Source organism: Sinocyclocheilus anshuiensis, unplaced genomic scaffold, assembly GCF_001515605.1.
Source record: "Sinocyclocheilus anshuiensis isolate Anshui unplaced genomic scaffold, SAMN03320099.WGS_v1.1 scaffold454, whole genome shotgun sequence".
NCBI classification, from domain to species: domain Eukaryota; kingdom Metazoa; phylum Chordata; class Actinopteri; order Cypriniformes; family Cyprinidae; genus Sinocyclocheilus; species Sinocyclocheilus anshuiensis.
In genome coordinates, this window is record NW_015548217.1 from 3,524,708 (window position 1) to 3,539,022 (window position 14,315).

General features: G+C 39.8%; 2 protein-coding genes across 4 annotated transcripts in view; one reads left to right on the forward strand and one right to left on the reverse strand.

Moving 5' to 3' along the window:
• Positions 1 to 7,144, forward strand: part of asah2 (N-acylsphingosine amidohydrolase 2) — an 11,941-nt gene extending 4,797 nt beyond the window's left edge. The window contains exons 9-20 of the mRNA XM_016440814.1: positions 125 to 211; positions 304 to 408; positions 1,094 to 1,175; positions 1,764 to 1,879; positions 2,091 to 2,185; positions 2,275 to 2,314; positions 3,379 to 3,477; positions 3,593 to 3,688; positions 3,778 to 3,930; positions 4,279 to 4,335; positions 4,433 to 4,521; positions 6,784 to 7,144. Of these exons, the coding sequence (XP_016296300.1) occupies positions 125 to 211; positions 304 to 408; positions 1,094 to 1,175; positions 1,764 to 1,879; positions 2,091 to 2,185; positions 2,275 to 2,314; positions 3,379 to 3,477; positions 3,593 to 3,688; positions 3,778 to 3,930; positions 4,279 to 4,335; positions 4,433 to 4,521; positions 6,784 to 6,982 (1,218 nt within the window). The 3' untranslated portion in view covers positions 6,983 to 7,144. The remainder of the gene's footprint in view (positions 1 to 124; positions 212 to 303; positions 409 to 1,093; positions 1,176 to 1,763; positions 1,880 to 2,090; positions 2,186 to 2,274; positions 2,315 to 3,378; positions 3,478 to 3,592; positions 3,689 to 3,777; positions 3,931 to 4,278; positions 4,336 to 4,432; positions 4,522 to 6,783) is intronic.
• A 5,371-nt stretch (positions 7,145 to 12,515) lies between these two features.
• Positions 12,516 to 14,315, reverse strand: part of LOC107654048 (APOBEC1 complementation factor-like) — a 14,800-nt gene continuing 13,000 nt past the window's right edge. For 2 of the 3 annotated variants that reach the window (XM_016440943.1, XM_016440941.1), the window contains exon 12: positions 12,516 to 13,722. In XM_016440943.1, coding sequence (XP_016296429.1) covers positions 13,583 to 13,722 — 140 coding nt within the window. In that variant the 3' untranslated portion in view covers positions 12,516 to 13,582. The remainder of the gene's footprint in view (positions 13,723 to 14,315) is intronic. The other variant, XM_016440944.1, reaches the window with a different exon arrangement.

Sequence of the window (14,315 nt, forward strand, 5' to 3'; positions counted from 1 at the left end):
TATATTATGATTGATATGATATATATGAGTGATTGATTGATTAATTGAAACATTAAGTTTTGTATTTCAACTTAAATATTTGAAGACACTTAGAAATGTTCACTCTCCATGTGCCTTTCAACAGAAAAAAGAATGCTTAGCTTTTGGACCGGGTGAGGACATGTTTGAAAGTACCAGGATGATAGGAGAGAATATGTACAAAAAAGCAAAGGTTTGTCTCATTTGTGATATTGTTTGATCCTTGATATGTATCAGTGATTGTGGTGTGAGTGCATTATTTTACCTAGTCAATTTGTTCTGCAGGAGCTGTACAGCAGTGCAAAGCAGGAGCTACATGGGCCCGTTTACGGCGCACATCAGTGGGTCAACATGACCGATGAGACTGTCCCATTGAACTCAACTCATACAGTGAGTACAGGGTTCCTGTGCATAAAATACAGCTAATGAGACCAGGAACATGTTCTAAAAGAGTACTCAAATCAATTATATATGAATAGCACTTTTTAAAATACACATTGTTTTAAAGCAACTTTAAAGAAATGTTCTATATTCAGTAATTCAATCATTTATATTATAATAATAGTTTACACTTTTGGGTGAACTGTAAGAAAACATGGTCAAATTGCAATTTTTGGACTTTATACATGCATTTTAGATAATTATATGTGCAAGCATTTGACTAGTGAAACACCAACTTTGTGTAAAATTGTGTTACGATGTCATGTCCATGTAAACTCACTTAACAAAAACATAAAGATTCGTAAAGTGCTGTTCACATTGAGTACAGTATAGTTTCATCTCAAAATGACAATTTAATACAACTTTACAGATCAAAAACACACATTTTGTAGTGTATAATTCCTGTAGGTACATTAACACAAAAAATTGAAACTCACATTTCTGCTTTTAAATTTCCAAATTATAAGTGCATCACCAAAACATGCTTTTCTATTGTTTTTACAATCTGAAAAAAAAAGTGAAAATTATTTTCTATAGCCATCAATTGAACGTCACAGATGCTGTCTGTAGAGCTTAACATGAACCAGAAAACTCCTCATTGTGGTGTTCATGCCAATACTGTTTCTGTCATCAGGGACGGACGTGTAAACCTGCTCTGGGCCACAGTTTTGCTGCTGGTACAACTGATGGGGGAGGAGAGTTCAACTTCATGCAAGGTAAAGAGATGCATTTCATAAACAAATATAGCCCAAATATAGTCATGTCACACGCTTGACAAGTATTTGCCAATTTTTATGGTTTCATATTTGACAGGCAGATAAATACAGAGTTCTGGCATGAAACTCTAGATGGCGCAGTCTGATAGGTCTAACTCAATCTGACCTAATGACATCATTATCACATGGCACAGCTGATTGGTTCTCTCCTGTATGGGTAGCCAATGAGCTCGCTGCTCAACATTCAAATATATGACTAGTGCTTGCCGTAGCAGTTGCAGCTTGCTTCAGAAACCCTCCACCTTCCCCAGCTCCACCTGTATAGATCTGCTACGAGGTGATTCATGTATGCTATATGGGGGTTATTTCATGTATGTTATATTAGCAGCAGCAATATTTCTTACATGCTCACAGCAGCATATTGTGGATGTATTGGCAGTAGCAAGTCTCGGTACTTGCTCTGCTGCAGCAGCAGCAGAAGCAGCGTAGCAGATCTATTCCGCCAAGACCAAATACATTAACATTGTCATGTACATTACCATCCTCCGAGAGTTGTCATGACAGAAGTATGGTTATGCTTGTGACCAGGGGATACAAATGGAGATCCTTTCTGGGATGGAATAAGAGATGCAGTTTTGGGACCGCCGTCCAACGAGACCACAGCTTGTCATCGGCCTAAACCAATCCTCTTCAGCACTGGGGAGGTATGAGGACAATTAGAGCTCATGAAGAAGCAGAATGATAGAAACCTAATATACAATACGTTATCTTTTGTTAAGATAAGAATGTGCCAAAAAGGAAAATCTCTTAAGAATTGGCACTTTTTACAAGTACATGACAATAGGTAATGGCAAGTATGTATTAATAACATACTTTTGCTTCGAAATAATAACATTGATAATTGTTTTTATGCAGATGAATTCGCCCCTCCCATGGCATCCAGCCATTGTGGACGTTCAGATCATCACTATTGGCTCTTTAGCCATAGTTGCGGTCCCAGGAGAATTTACGTGAGTTCTGTTAGGAAAGGTTAATATAGAAAACAGTGGCTCTATAATGAGCCAATATGGTTTACCCCAAATTGTTTTCTATGTTCTAGTACCATGTCAGGGAGAAGAATACGAGAGGCAGTCAAAAAGGTACGAATTGCACATACACTACTGGTAAAACATTTGGAATATTTATGACTTTGTAATGACTTTAAAAGAAGTCTCTTATGCTCACCAAGGCTGCTTTTATTTGATCAAAAATACAGTAAGAACAGTAATTTTGTATTATGTAATTAAAATGAAAAATAACAGTATTCTATTTTAATATTTGTTTAAATGTAATTTATTCCTCTGATGCAAAAGCTGAATTTTCAGCATCTTTACTCCAGTCTTCAGTGTCACACGATCCTTTAGAAATCATTCTCATATGCTGATTTTGGTGCTTGATTTTATAAATTATTATTGGTGCTGAATTATTAAAAATGGTTCTTATCAACATTGAAAAGAGTTTTTGCTGTTTGCTGTTTTGCAGAATTTAAAATTTAAATATTTTGTTACTGTATATTATAAATGTCTTTACTGTCACTTTTGATCAATGTTTTTTTATCTTTACCTTAAACATTTGAATGGTAGTGTATGACAGTTTCTACGAAAATGTTAAACAGCAAAAACTATTTTTTAACATTGATAAGAAATATTTCAGCCAATCAGCATATTAGAATGATTTCTGAAGGGTCATGTGACACTTACAACTAAAGAAATACATCACAGGAATAACCTAAATATTTTTAATTACATTAAAAACATTAAAAAATATATATATTTCAAACTTTTGACCAGTTGTCCACGTTTGTCCCAGTTTGTTTAAAACCAATGCTCACTATTAACAAACTATTAACTACAACTTTTGCCTTAATATAGTCCTAATTTGCTGCTTATTAATAGTTAGTAAGGTAGTTGTTAAGTTTGTATAGGGTAGGATTAAGAGATTTAAAATATGGTCATGCAGAATAAGGCATTAATATGTGCTTTATAAGTACTAATAAACAGCCGATATGCTAGTAATATGCTTACTAATAAGCAACTAGCTAATAGTGAGAATTTGTCCTTCAAACAATGTGTTACCGAAAAACTTTTAAAATATGTTCAGGGGGTACAGAAAAAAAATATTTTGTAAAAGTTGACGGCATAACCATTTCACATGAGTTCCATAGGAGTTGGAGGTGAAAGAGTCTTTCGCTAATGCAGAAGTGGTCGTTGCTGGTCTGTGCAACATCTACACCCACTACATCACAACATATGAAGAGTATCAGGTGTGTATGCTAGAAAACACTTGGTCTTAGTCATGGTATTTACAGTACATGGTGCTCCAAAGTACATCAGTGATCCCAAAAAATATGCGTCTGTCTTTTTCCTCTATCCTCACAGATCCAGCGATATGAGGGCGCATCCACTATTTTTGGCCCTCACACTCTCTCGGCTTATATCCAGCGCTACAGAGGCCTGGCCAAAGCTATAGCTCATGTAAGCCTCCGCTGCCTTACAGTCATTTGTGACATTTTGATGAACTGAATTGGCCTGGCTGATCTCATGAATAAACCAATCTTCCACAGGGAACAATAAAAGAGCTGCCGAAAGGTCCTGAACCCCCTTTCTTTGATGAAGACAAACTTTTTAATCAAGTGAAGGACCCAGTGGCAGATGTAGCACCAGCTGACACCGTATTTGGTGACATCTTAGAGCAGGTTAACCCTGTCTATAAAGTGGTAAGTCAATAATTGTGATGTAGAAACAGTACAGTCACATTTACCATTTTTTGGCGCAATTTTGCGGGGCAAAATCAATTATTTCAATAGGAATCCACACGTTTGGGAGTTTCACGTGAGGGTGAAAAGTTCTCCATGTAGTTTTTGTAACATAAAAATGTGATTTTGCTGCATTGGCCAACATAAAGATGCTTGGTTTGAATGTGACTTCTTTTTAAAAACTGCTATGCTGTTGACAATGGACTTTTTTGCCCGTGAAAAATGTGACTGTACATTAACACTGTACTAGTGAAAGATACGCTCACTGTTATAAATTGACAAGCTTTATCTGATTTATTTATTCTAAAGGGAGAAATTGCATCTGTCACATTTGTCGCTGGAAACCCGAGACACTCTGGAGATATTGTGAGTTCTTTAGTAGCAGTAACTGTACAATAATCTCGTGCAAAACATGCTCTTTTATTTGTGCGATATAACTAATCTGTGGTGATTGTGATATCAGAGAGATAAGACATTTGTCACAGTGGAGAGGTTTCACAACGACACCGACTCATGGGAAATAGTTCACACAGATGCATCGTGGGAAACGAGGTAATACCTAAACCCTAACCCTAACCCTAATACCTAACCCTAACCCTAGGGTACATGCTGAAGAAAGAGGCATTGTTTATGCTTTTTAAATGCTAATGTTATCATATTCATTTGTATTATTCTATACTTTTACTTAGAGATTGAGTTAATAAAGCCGTCTTAATGCTGATGGTATCTTTCAAGGTCTATCCCCGATAAGGCAAACGCTGAGTCAAGGTCTTATCACTTATTATATAGCCAGTTCAATCCTCGGGCCAAAATCCATGTGTGATCCCTATTGGAATTCTAGATTAGACAGTCTGAGTATGTCAGCAAAACTGGAACTGATAAAAGGGCATTGAAGTTTTTTGATTGAATGTTGATTTATTTGATATCAGTTTTTAAAATTCTTTGAGCACAAAGACAAACCTACATTTCAAAACTGGGAAAAATCATGTAAAAATGTTAAATTATAATATTAACTAGATAGTAAAGCTAGATAGACAAACTTTAAGTTTGCTTGAAAAAGCCTAGCCAAAAAAGTTTGTAAAAGTTTTAAAAGCTTGAAGTTTGAAGGTTTTTAGTTTGAAGTAGTTTGAAATACTTAAAATAGTTTTAAAGAGTAAAGTTTGAATGTTTTGAAGGCAATACAGTCTATCAAATGAACAGACATAGAAAAACAGATCGCTAGGGTACCTGGGGTGGCTTCTAGGGTGTTTGCTAGGGTACTCAAGGTGGTTGCTAGGGTGTTTCTAGGGTACCTGGGGTAGTTGCTACAGTATTGCTATGTGGTTGCTAGGGTACTTGGGGTGGGTGCTAGGCTGTTGCTCTGCAGTTGATTGGGTATTCTTGGTGGTTGATAGGGTGTTTTGCTATGTGGTTGCTAGGGTACTCAGGGTGGTTGCTAGGGTGTTACTAGCATGTTGTTAGCATGATTAGCAAGTTACCAGCATGTCTCTAGCATGATTAGCATGTAACTAGCATGTTGGTAGCATGATTATCAAGTTGCTAGCATGTTGTTAGCATGTTTCTAGCATGATTAGCACGTTACTAGCATGTTGTTAGCATGTCTAGCAAGTTACTAGCATGTTGTTAACATGATTATCGAAGGTTACTAGCATGTTGTTAGCATGATTAGCATGTTTACCAAGTTGCTAGCATGAATAGCAATTACTAGCATTTTGTTAGCCTGTTTCTAGCATGATTAGCAAGTTACTAGCATGTTGTTTGCATGTTTCTAGCATGATTAACAAGTTACTAGCATGTTGGTAGCATGATTAGCACGTTACTAGCATGTTGTTAACATTATTAGCAAGTTACTAGCATGTTGCTAGCATGATTCTAGCATGATTAGCATGCTACTAACAAGATTTTAACATGATTTAGCATTTTACTAGCATGTTTCTAGCATGTTTAACAAGTTGCTAGCATGTTTCTAGCATAATTAACACGTTACTAGCATGGCGTTAACATTTTGTTAGCATGATTAACAAGTTACTAGCACATTTCTAGCATGAATAGCACGTTACTAGCATGTTGTTATCATGATTAGCAAGTTACTAGCATGTTGTTAAAATGATTAGCAAGTTGCTAGCATTTTGTTAGCATGTTTCTAGCATGATTAGCAAGTTACTAGCATGTTGTTAGCATGATTAGCAAGTTACTAGCAAGTTGTTAGCATGTTTCTATGCTAATCCAGCTAAAACCAGTTGATTAAGTAAAAAAACTGCTAAAAAACAGCTAAGACCAGCCTGACCTGCTAAAAAAAGTGGCCAAAACCACTTTAAAACCAGCTTGGGAGACCAGCCAAAGCAGCCAATCAGCTTAGGCTGGTTTTAGCTGGGTTTTTTTTCAGTAGGGAGTTGTTAAGCTTTGCTATAGCAATAGACAGCTTAAAGGGTTAGTTCAATTTTTCAAGCTAGTTTCATTTTTGGGTGAACTAACCCTTTAAATAACCCTTTAAATACATCATAAGTCTTATTGTATAAAAGTTTTCACCCCCTCAATGAAAGTCTATGGGATTTTAGGTGGTTTTGATAGTCTGGTTTACGAAAACCATAAGCCGGATCAGTTAGAAAAGATATAGAAACCCGAGTCAGACCAGTGTGAAGGTCTGACCCGAGTTTGGTGGTTGTAGCTTTAAAAGTCTAGGAGGAGATGCACTTTAAAATTTGGTCTCAGAAGAAGAAGTTAAATAGGATTTCAGTGAGTTGACTTTCTCAAGCCAACTTAATAATTAAAAATCAATATGCACTATAATGTAGACTCGTTTTGTGTATTCAGGTTTCACTGGATTAAAGGACTTGCTGGCCGGAGTCAGTCAAAAGTGGAGTGGCACATCCCGCTCACGGCACAGACAGGAACCTACCGGATTCAACACTTTGGACACTACAAACAAATCATGGATAACAACACCATCACCACACCATACGTGGGCACTTCTGATGCTTTCAAAGTCACCAAAAGTTTTTACTACTATTGATCAGTGTATCACTGAGAAAGACATTAGATGTGAAGCTGACAGATATTAGCTGCTCATAAGGCAGTGTTCAATTAACTTAATAACTTAATGTTGTTGTTCTTTACACTGTCTTTAAACTTTCATACAGTGAGAGTACTAAAATGTAAAATTCACAGACACTGCCCTGCTAAAAAAAACAAACAATAGAAATGTATTACATAACCAATAAAATGTATTGGTTTTAATGAAAACTGTAATGGTGCCTGTGGTTTTCTACTGGTAATTGGTCACCTTCTATTGGTGGCTTGTTAAAACCAATAAAACCTAATGGAATATGTCCCCAAACACACTACAGGAAACCATTTTTAATGGTTTTAATGGTAAAAAGTTGATGGTTTGTAATGGTATTTGTAGTGGAAACCATTGGAATTTCTGTGATGGTTTCCATTGTTGTTTTCAGCAAGGTGAACTTTCCTTTTTTATAATATTGATTTCTAAGGTAAAGTAATTGTTTAGTTAAGTATAAAAATATCTATAAAACTGTTCCATTGGTCTCTAACTGATAAAATAAACAATATGTGTTCACGTTATCATTAGGCAGCACACATAGAGCCCAAACTTAGTTTACATGCCAGGCACAATATCTTCAGAATTTATTTAATACATTTTTTTATTTAAATTTGTTTTAATTATGCACTATTTGTTTTATAAAAGTAGCAAGCACCTTTCAAATGGAAGAACAAAATGGCTCAAAAGCTCGAAAAATTACTATTTTCAGCCCAAAGGTGCATTCAGTTTAATTCTGATTTTTTTTTTATTACATAGATATAATATGTTTTTGTAAAGACCCGTAGTTTTCCATAAAAAAGTTTTCATTACACATAGTTCTGGTCATGCCCTTAATGTATTCTGCCATGTTGAAAAGACTTGACCCGTGTAGCATAGTTTGGTGATGCAAAGAGCAAAAATGAGACAATGAAACACACCTACTGTACATGGTGCTAAATAGCACTGAAAGTGGTTCTTTGGCTCGTAATCATAGGGGAACCACTTTAAGTGCTACATAGCACCTACTGTATATCTTTAAAGAAGGTGCTATATAGCACCTTAACCACCCCAAAGAACCATTACAGGTTCTTTATAGGTGTTATATAGCACTTCAGTTGGTTCCACTACGAGTCAAAGAACCACTTTCAGTGCTATATAGCACCTCAATTACCACAAAGAACCGCTGAAGAACCATTTTTTTTGTGTGTGTGTGTGTGTATTACCACGCTTTACCAATGGGAGAATCAGTACTTTTATGGCCGAAGAAGCAGAACAGGTCTGAAGCTAGAAAATAGGAAGACCGGCAAAAACAAAAACCGAGCATAAACGGCGAACATAAGGTGAAAAGATTCGACGATGGAGAAAATTCTGAGTTGGGATGCTGAAGTTTTGTTGGACAGGCAAAGGAGTTAATGATGTAGATTGCGCCCTAAAATTGTATAATGATTGTATAATCATTGTAATTTACATAATACTCAATTTCAGAGTGACTATCATGAAGCGTTGTACACAGTGTAACCCATGTTATTGACTTAAATGTAGCTAGCCTATACACAGCGATGCTAAAGTTAGCTAAAGAATCCCTCAAGATTGCGTATGTAACCCTAGTTCCCCGAAGGAACGAGACGCTGCATCGAGACGCTTTGGGAATGCCTTCAGCGTGACCACGCTCTGAATCACGTGTGTAATCAGTCCAATGAATGGGCAAGACGTCACGGACGGGGTGACGTTGCGACCAGGAAGCTATAAATGCATGTGCGGTGGAAACAGCGGCAGCTTCTGGTAGAATGAGGGAAGCGCTTGCAGGGATGCCGGAAATATGGCTGGAGACGCAGCGTCTCGTTACTTCAGGAAACTAGGGTCGAGGTCGTAGAACCTGACGAATGTGAGCGGCATAGACCAACCTATATATATATCCTGCATAGCCACACCCGACAGGAAGGCCTTGGAAGCTGCCACGCTTCGGGTGGAGTGAGCCTTGACCCCCAAGGGCAAGGGGAGACCAGAGGACACATAGGACATAGAGATGGCATCAACAATCTACCGACTGAGGGTCTGCTTAGTGGCAGGCAGACCCCTCTTGGAAGGACCATAACATACAAGTAATTGGTCAGACTTCCTCCACATGGCAGCTCTGTGGACACATGGACACTCTGTGGACATGCTCGCACTGGACACATACAGTTAAGATTCTGCTGGTCTGGATCCCGAAAGGGAGGAGGACAGAAGGCCTGTAGTACGACGGAGGGCACTTTAGGGATGTACCCCGGCCTGGGGTACAGAAAAGCTTTGGTAATGTTGATTCAGGATCAACAAAAGATGTTGATCCAGGGGCATGTCTTACTTGGCAAAATCACGGCGACTGCCTAGTAAATGTCATCACTTACGTTATTTGCGTCTTCTATCGTGACGTGAATAATAGCTAGTTTATCAGCGTATATATTTTTTTTCAGAGAGATCCCCACAGCTGGCGGAACTTGTCATAAAGTTAGTGATAACAAGGCCCGCCCATTTAGAGGAAAGATATGATTGGTCAATTTTTCTGTCATTCGAAATTACTCCCCCATTGATTTACTATTGCTTGGCCCTCTGTAATTTCATAGCTGGACCACGAATCACAGAGCCGCAACATTCAAATATGGGCGGAAACATTCAAATATGGAGAAAATGGACGGTGTTAATAAGTCCATTCCCTGAATACGCAGATTTGAAGAGTTTTTTGTTTTTTTTCACAGAAGTTGTATTCATTTCATTTAGATGATGTTTGTCAAATTACGAATTTCTTAAATAAAATTAGTAATAATAATTACTCTCTGAGGGCCTAGAGGGCCCTGACGGTTCCCCACTGATATATATGTGTGTGTGTAAAGTACACTGTGTGCACAATTATTAGGCAAGTGATGATTTTGACCATATCATCATTTTATCCATAATTTCCAAGTCCAAGCTGTCGTGTAAGCTTGATACCATAGAGCCCCCCCCACATAACAAATCCAAATATAACCCCTGGACGCAACCCCCAACCTTTCTTTGGAACAATGAAGTACCGGCTGTAGAACCCGGACTCTCTGTCGAGAGGAGGGACCACCTCGATAGCCTCCTTCCTCAAGAGAGTGTCTACTTCTTGTTCCATGACCAGAGCCTGCTCGGGGCCCACCAGAGTGGGAAACACGTTTTTACTTCTTGTTCTAATACCGGAGCCTGCTCGGGACCCACCAGGGTGGGAATGATCCCATTGAAACGAGGCGGTGGAGAACCAAACTGAATTCTGTAACCTCTTTCTACAGTCTGCAGGACCCAACGTGAGATATTCGGCAGAAGTTTCCACGCTGCCAGGAAATCTACTGAGGGATCTACTACTCGAGACTGACCTCTGGTGTAATAGGAGCGGCCCGTTCGGTGCCCTGAAACAATGGACCGGCAGAGAACGACCAAACTAGCCACTCTGGAGACCTCCTCAGAGGTAGTGAGCCTCCCAGAGCTGCTACATTTCCGGGCGGACACTGAGATGTGTGCTCGCTGGAGACCACTGTGCCCTGAAGCAACGGTGGTGGCAGGGTTAACAGCGTGGCCTCCTGAGGGCACTGAGGAGAGACAGGCACCGTGTAGTGAGGTGTACACCACTCTTCCCCAGCAGGGGCTGCCCTCAGCTGCCCTCTTCTTGGTCGAAGACTTCTTAGCGAGAAGGACAGTCCTCAGATCGACCTTCGGCTTCGAAGCCTTCAACCGTGAGCGTCGCTCTCCCCGTGACCCCCGGTCACCACGCGGGGGAGTACAGGTCGCGATGCTCAGCTTTTGCACCTCTCTGTATGAGGAGCGGGCACATGGTTGGGGCTGCTCCCTTCCAACAGCCCCATGAGCTAGAGAGCAGCGAGGCAGGAACCAATGAAACGCCGCCGCTTGTTTATGGGCCTCCTGAAACCTGTCAACGACTGAGTTGACAGCGTCGCCGAACAGGGCAGAAGGCGCAAGCGGGGCGTTGATGAGGAAGACCCTGTTCTTCTCTTTTATTTCTGACAGGGTCAACCATAGATGCCTCTCTGCGGCCACTAAGGCTGCCATAGACCGCCCTATTGCTTTGGCGGTCTCATTCGTGGCATGGAGAGATAAATCAGCGTTCTGCAAAGCTCTTTGATGTCGTCAGCTTTCACTTCCTCGCCATCATCTAACTCTTTCAGCAGGTCCGCTTGGTAGGCTTGTAGTACTGCCATGGTGTGAAGGCAAGCACCAGCCTGACCTGCTGCTGTGTATCCTTTGGCCACCAACGCCAATGTAGTACGAAGCGGTTTGATGGGCAATGCCGGGACTTTCAGGGATGATGCCATGCCGGGAGACAGATAGCTCGCGAACGTCTGCTCAACCCGGGGCATCGCCCTGTAACTGCACTCATTTAGTCCCGTAATGTTAGAATAATCAACAAGGGAGGGACTCGGAGAGGCATGCCGAGTATGGACTCGACCATGATCTCAACACCTCGGTGTGGAGATTGGGGGAAAACGGCAAGCCCCGGTGTAGAGGGAGTGGCTTCGACCGTAAAAAGCGCTCATCTAACTTGCTTTTCGTCAGCTCAGCCTGCTTCTCGGTGGACCACTCGAGATTTAACTTGGCTACTGCACGAGTTATCACCTCCACAAGCTCCTCATACTGGGCAGATTGAGGGGACTCATCGACGCCCTCTACATCGCCCTCCTCGGAGGACGATAGCCTGAGCGTCGAGCCCTCTCCCCGTGGGGAAAGAACCCGCAGAGTGTGCTTCCGAACCCTGGGAGGGGGCACTGGATCTGGAGGTTGAGGAAGAAGAAAGGGACTTGCCCATCTCCATTCCTTCCGCCAGATCCATTTGCGATCCCCACGACCACCGCCGCTGCTCTGCCTCGGCAGCAGCAGGGCCTGAGCCGCGAGGAATGCCTGGCAAGGGCTCCCTCCTCAAAGAGAGCCCCTCGGGAGCAAAGCGTCCGCAGCGAGAGGCGCTCACAGTGCGGACAGTCAACCTCCTCGAGAGCTGACTCAGCGTGCTTCGCTCCCAGGCAAACAACACAAAGGCTGTGTGTATCCCCGCCCGTGATGTAACGAGGGCAGGGAAGAACACACAGCCTAAACTGATGTTTGCCTTTATCATCGCCCTTATTTGTCTTAGCCTTTGACTTGCTTAAGTTGTTGGAGATAGTGACAGACAACAGTAAATAAAACATACACACACAGAGCGCTTCACTGAATGACAGAAGCTGCTGCTGTTTCCACTGCACGTGCTTTTATAGCTTCCTGGTCACTACGTCACCCTGTCCGTGACATCTTGCCCATTCATTGGACTGATTACACACGTGATTCAGAGTGTGGTCACACTGAAGGCGTTCCCAAAACGTCTTGACGCAGCTCGAGTTCCTGAAAGGGAACTACTGAATGTGAAACCTGTACATATGCTTATTATGTCAAAAATGTGTTTTAGGGTTTCATGATCATTTAAAACGTGTGACAAATGCAAAAAAAATAAGTCAGGAGTCATGTCAAGAGGTGAATTTGATTTATTGATGGTTAGTTGATTTATTAGAATTATATTTTCACAACTCTTTCTTTGTAGCACTATGAAGAGCTCAGCTTTTTTTTTTTTTGTCCTGATGATGCCTGTCCAATTCTCCCTCCAGATCTGATGTCGATCACTTAGACAATAAATAACTTCAAAAACTCTATGATCGAATAACAAAGTTCCTCCAAACAGAGTTGGAAGTCAGGTATAAAAATAAGTTTTAAGTGCTACACAAACTTTAATACTGTCACCTTTAAGGCATCTTCATGTTTAACAAAAATGTGTCCATGTGTATTTAAACAATGCTCTTACATTCCCCACTTAGAAAACGTATGAAGTGGGAAAATAGTAGCAAGCCTGTAAATATCTTATAAAATATTGCAAAACTACTAATAAACGAACCAGATACAAAGTGTCAACCATATCTAAAATGATCCTAAAACCTGCAGATACATACAAAAGTGTATGAATGGGTATCATATGTTAAAACTCTCTGTACTTAGGTGTTAACGTAAATACTGAAAGAAAACCAACACAAAAATAAACCACTTTAAATACAATACCAAAGCTTACTAAAGTAAATGTCTGGATAAAACTTAGCACAATGGAATATGACTATGTGTTTCGAAATTACATTCAATTGTAATGATTCATTGTTAAATGCAATCGTTCAAAGGCAGCAGGCAGCATTGAACAATGGTCCAGCCTAAATTTCTCTAATTTAGATTATATATATATATATATATATTTATGACACAAGTAATGTTTAAATCAAGGGAATTCAAGCCTTGAAAAACAGCAATAAAACATAAAATGTGAAATTTTTTTGGAAATGTTTGGGATTGAGTTGTTGGCAGCCTTCAGCCCTTTTCCTGAGTTAAGTCAAAAGATGACTCGTATACTTCAAAATCGCAAAAATGCTCAAAAAACACTTGGGAAGAAATAAAGTTTTCATAACTCTAAACAAACAATTACTACTAACCTATAGACACGACAGAATACATGGAACAGGTTAACATTGACATTACAGAGACTGTTAGTTAAAGGTTTTAAAACACTCCATATGCATTCCCACGGGTTGCCACAGCAAAGGCAGGGTAACCCTCGTAGGTTGCATAGGCAGTCATGTCCTGACCCAGAGAAACAGCCTGTTTCAGCTGGGTAGCAGTAGTGCTGGCAATTGCATAACCTGTGAAAATAAAAGGAATGGACTCAGGGCAAAATAACTGTTGAAAAGCCGTAGGTGTTATTTTTTTTAAATAGTTTTCTTAAACTTACAATGCACATATGTGGGTATCAGATAACAAGACCACTTCATCTAAAATACATTAATAAATAAATAAAATTGGATGGGTTTGGATAATTAATCCATGTAAATAATTTAGGGTTACAGAAACAGAGTATCTACATTTCTATAAATACCCGGGTTTCTGCAGGTCTTAAAAAGATCTTAATTTGCCTTTCCACAAATGAAGGCCTAACGAAAGAAAAGAAAGTCTTACATTTATAAAGACATGGCATTAGATGCCATATTGCAATTTTTTTTTTTGCAATACAAACACCTAAACATCATTAAAACAAGATACATGCATTTGAGGTGCAAATTGAACATGAAACATGTTGTTATCTGACAAACTGAACGAAATTAAATTAAGTTAGGCTTAAAGGATTAGTTCACTTCTGAATTAAAATTTCCTCATAATTTCCTCACCTCCATGTCATCCAAGATGTTCATGTCTTTCTTTCTTCAGTCGAAAAGAAATTAAGGTTTTTGAGGAAAAC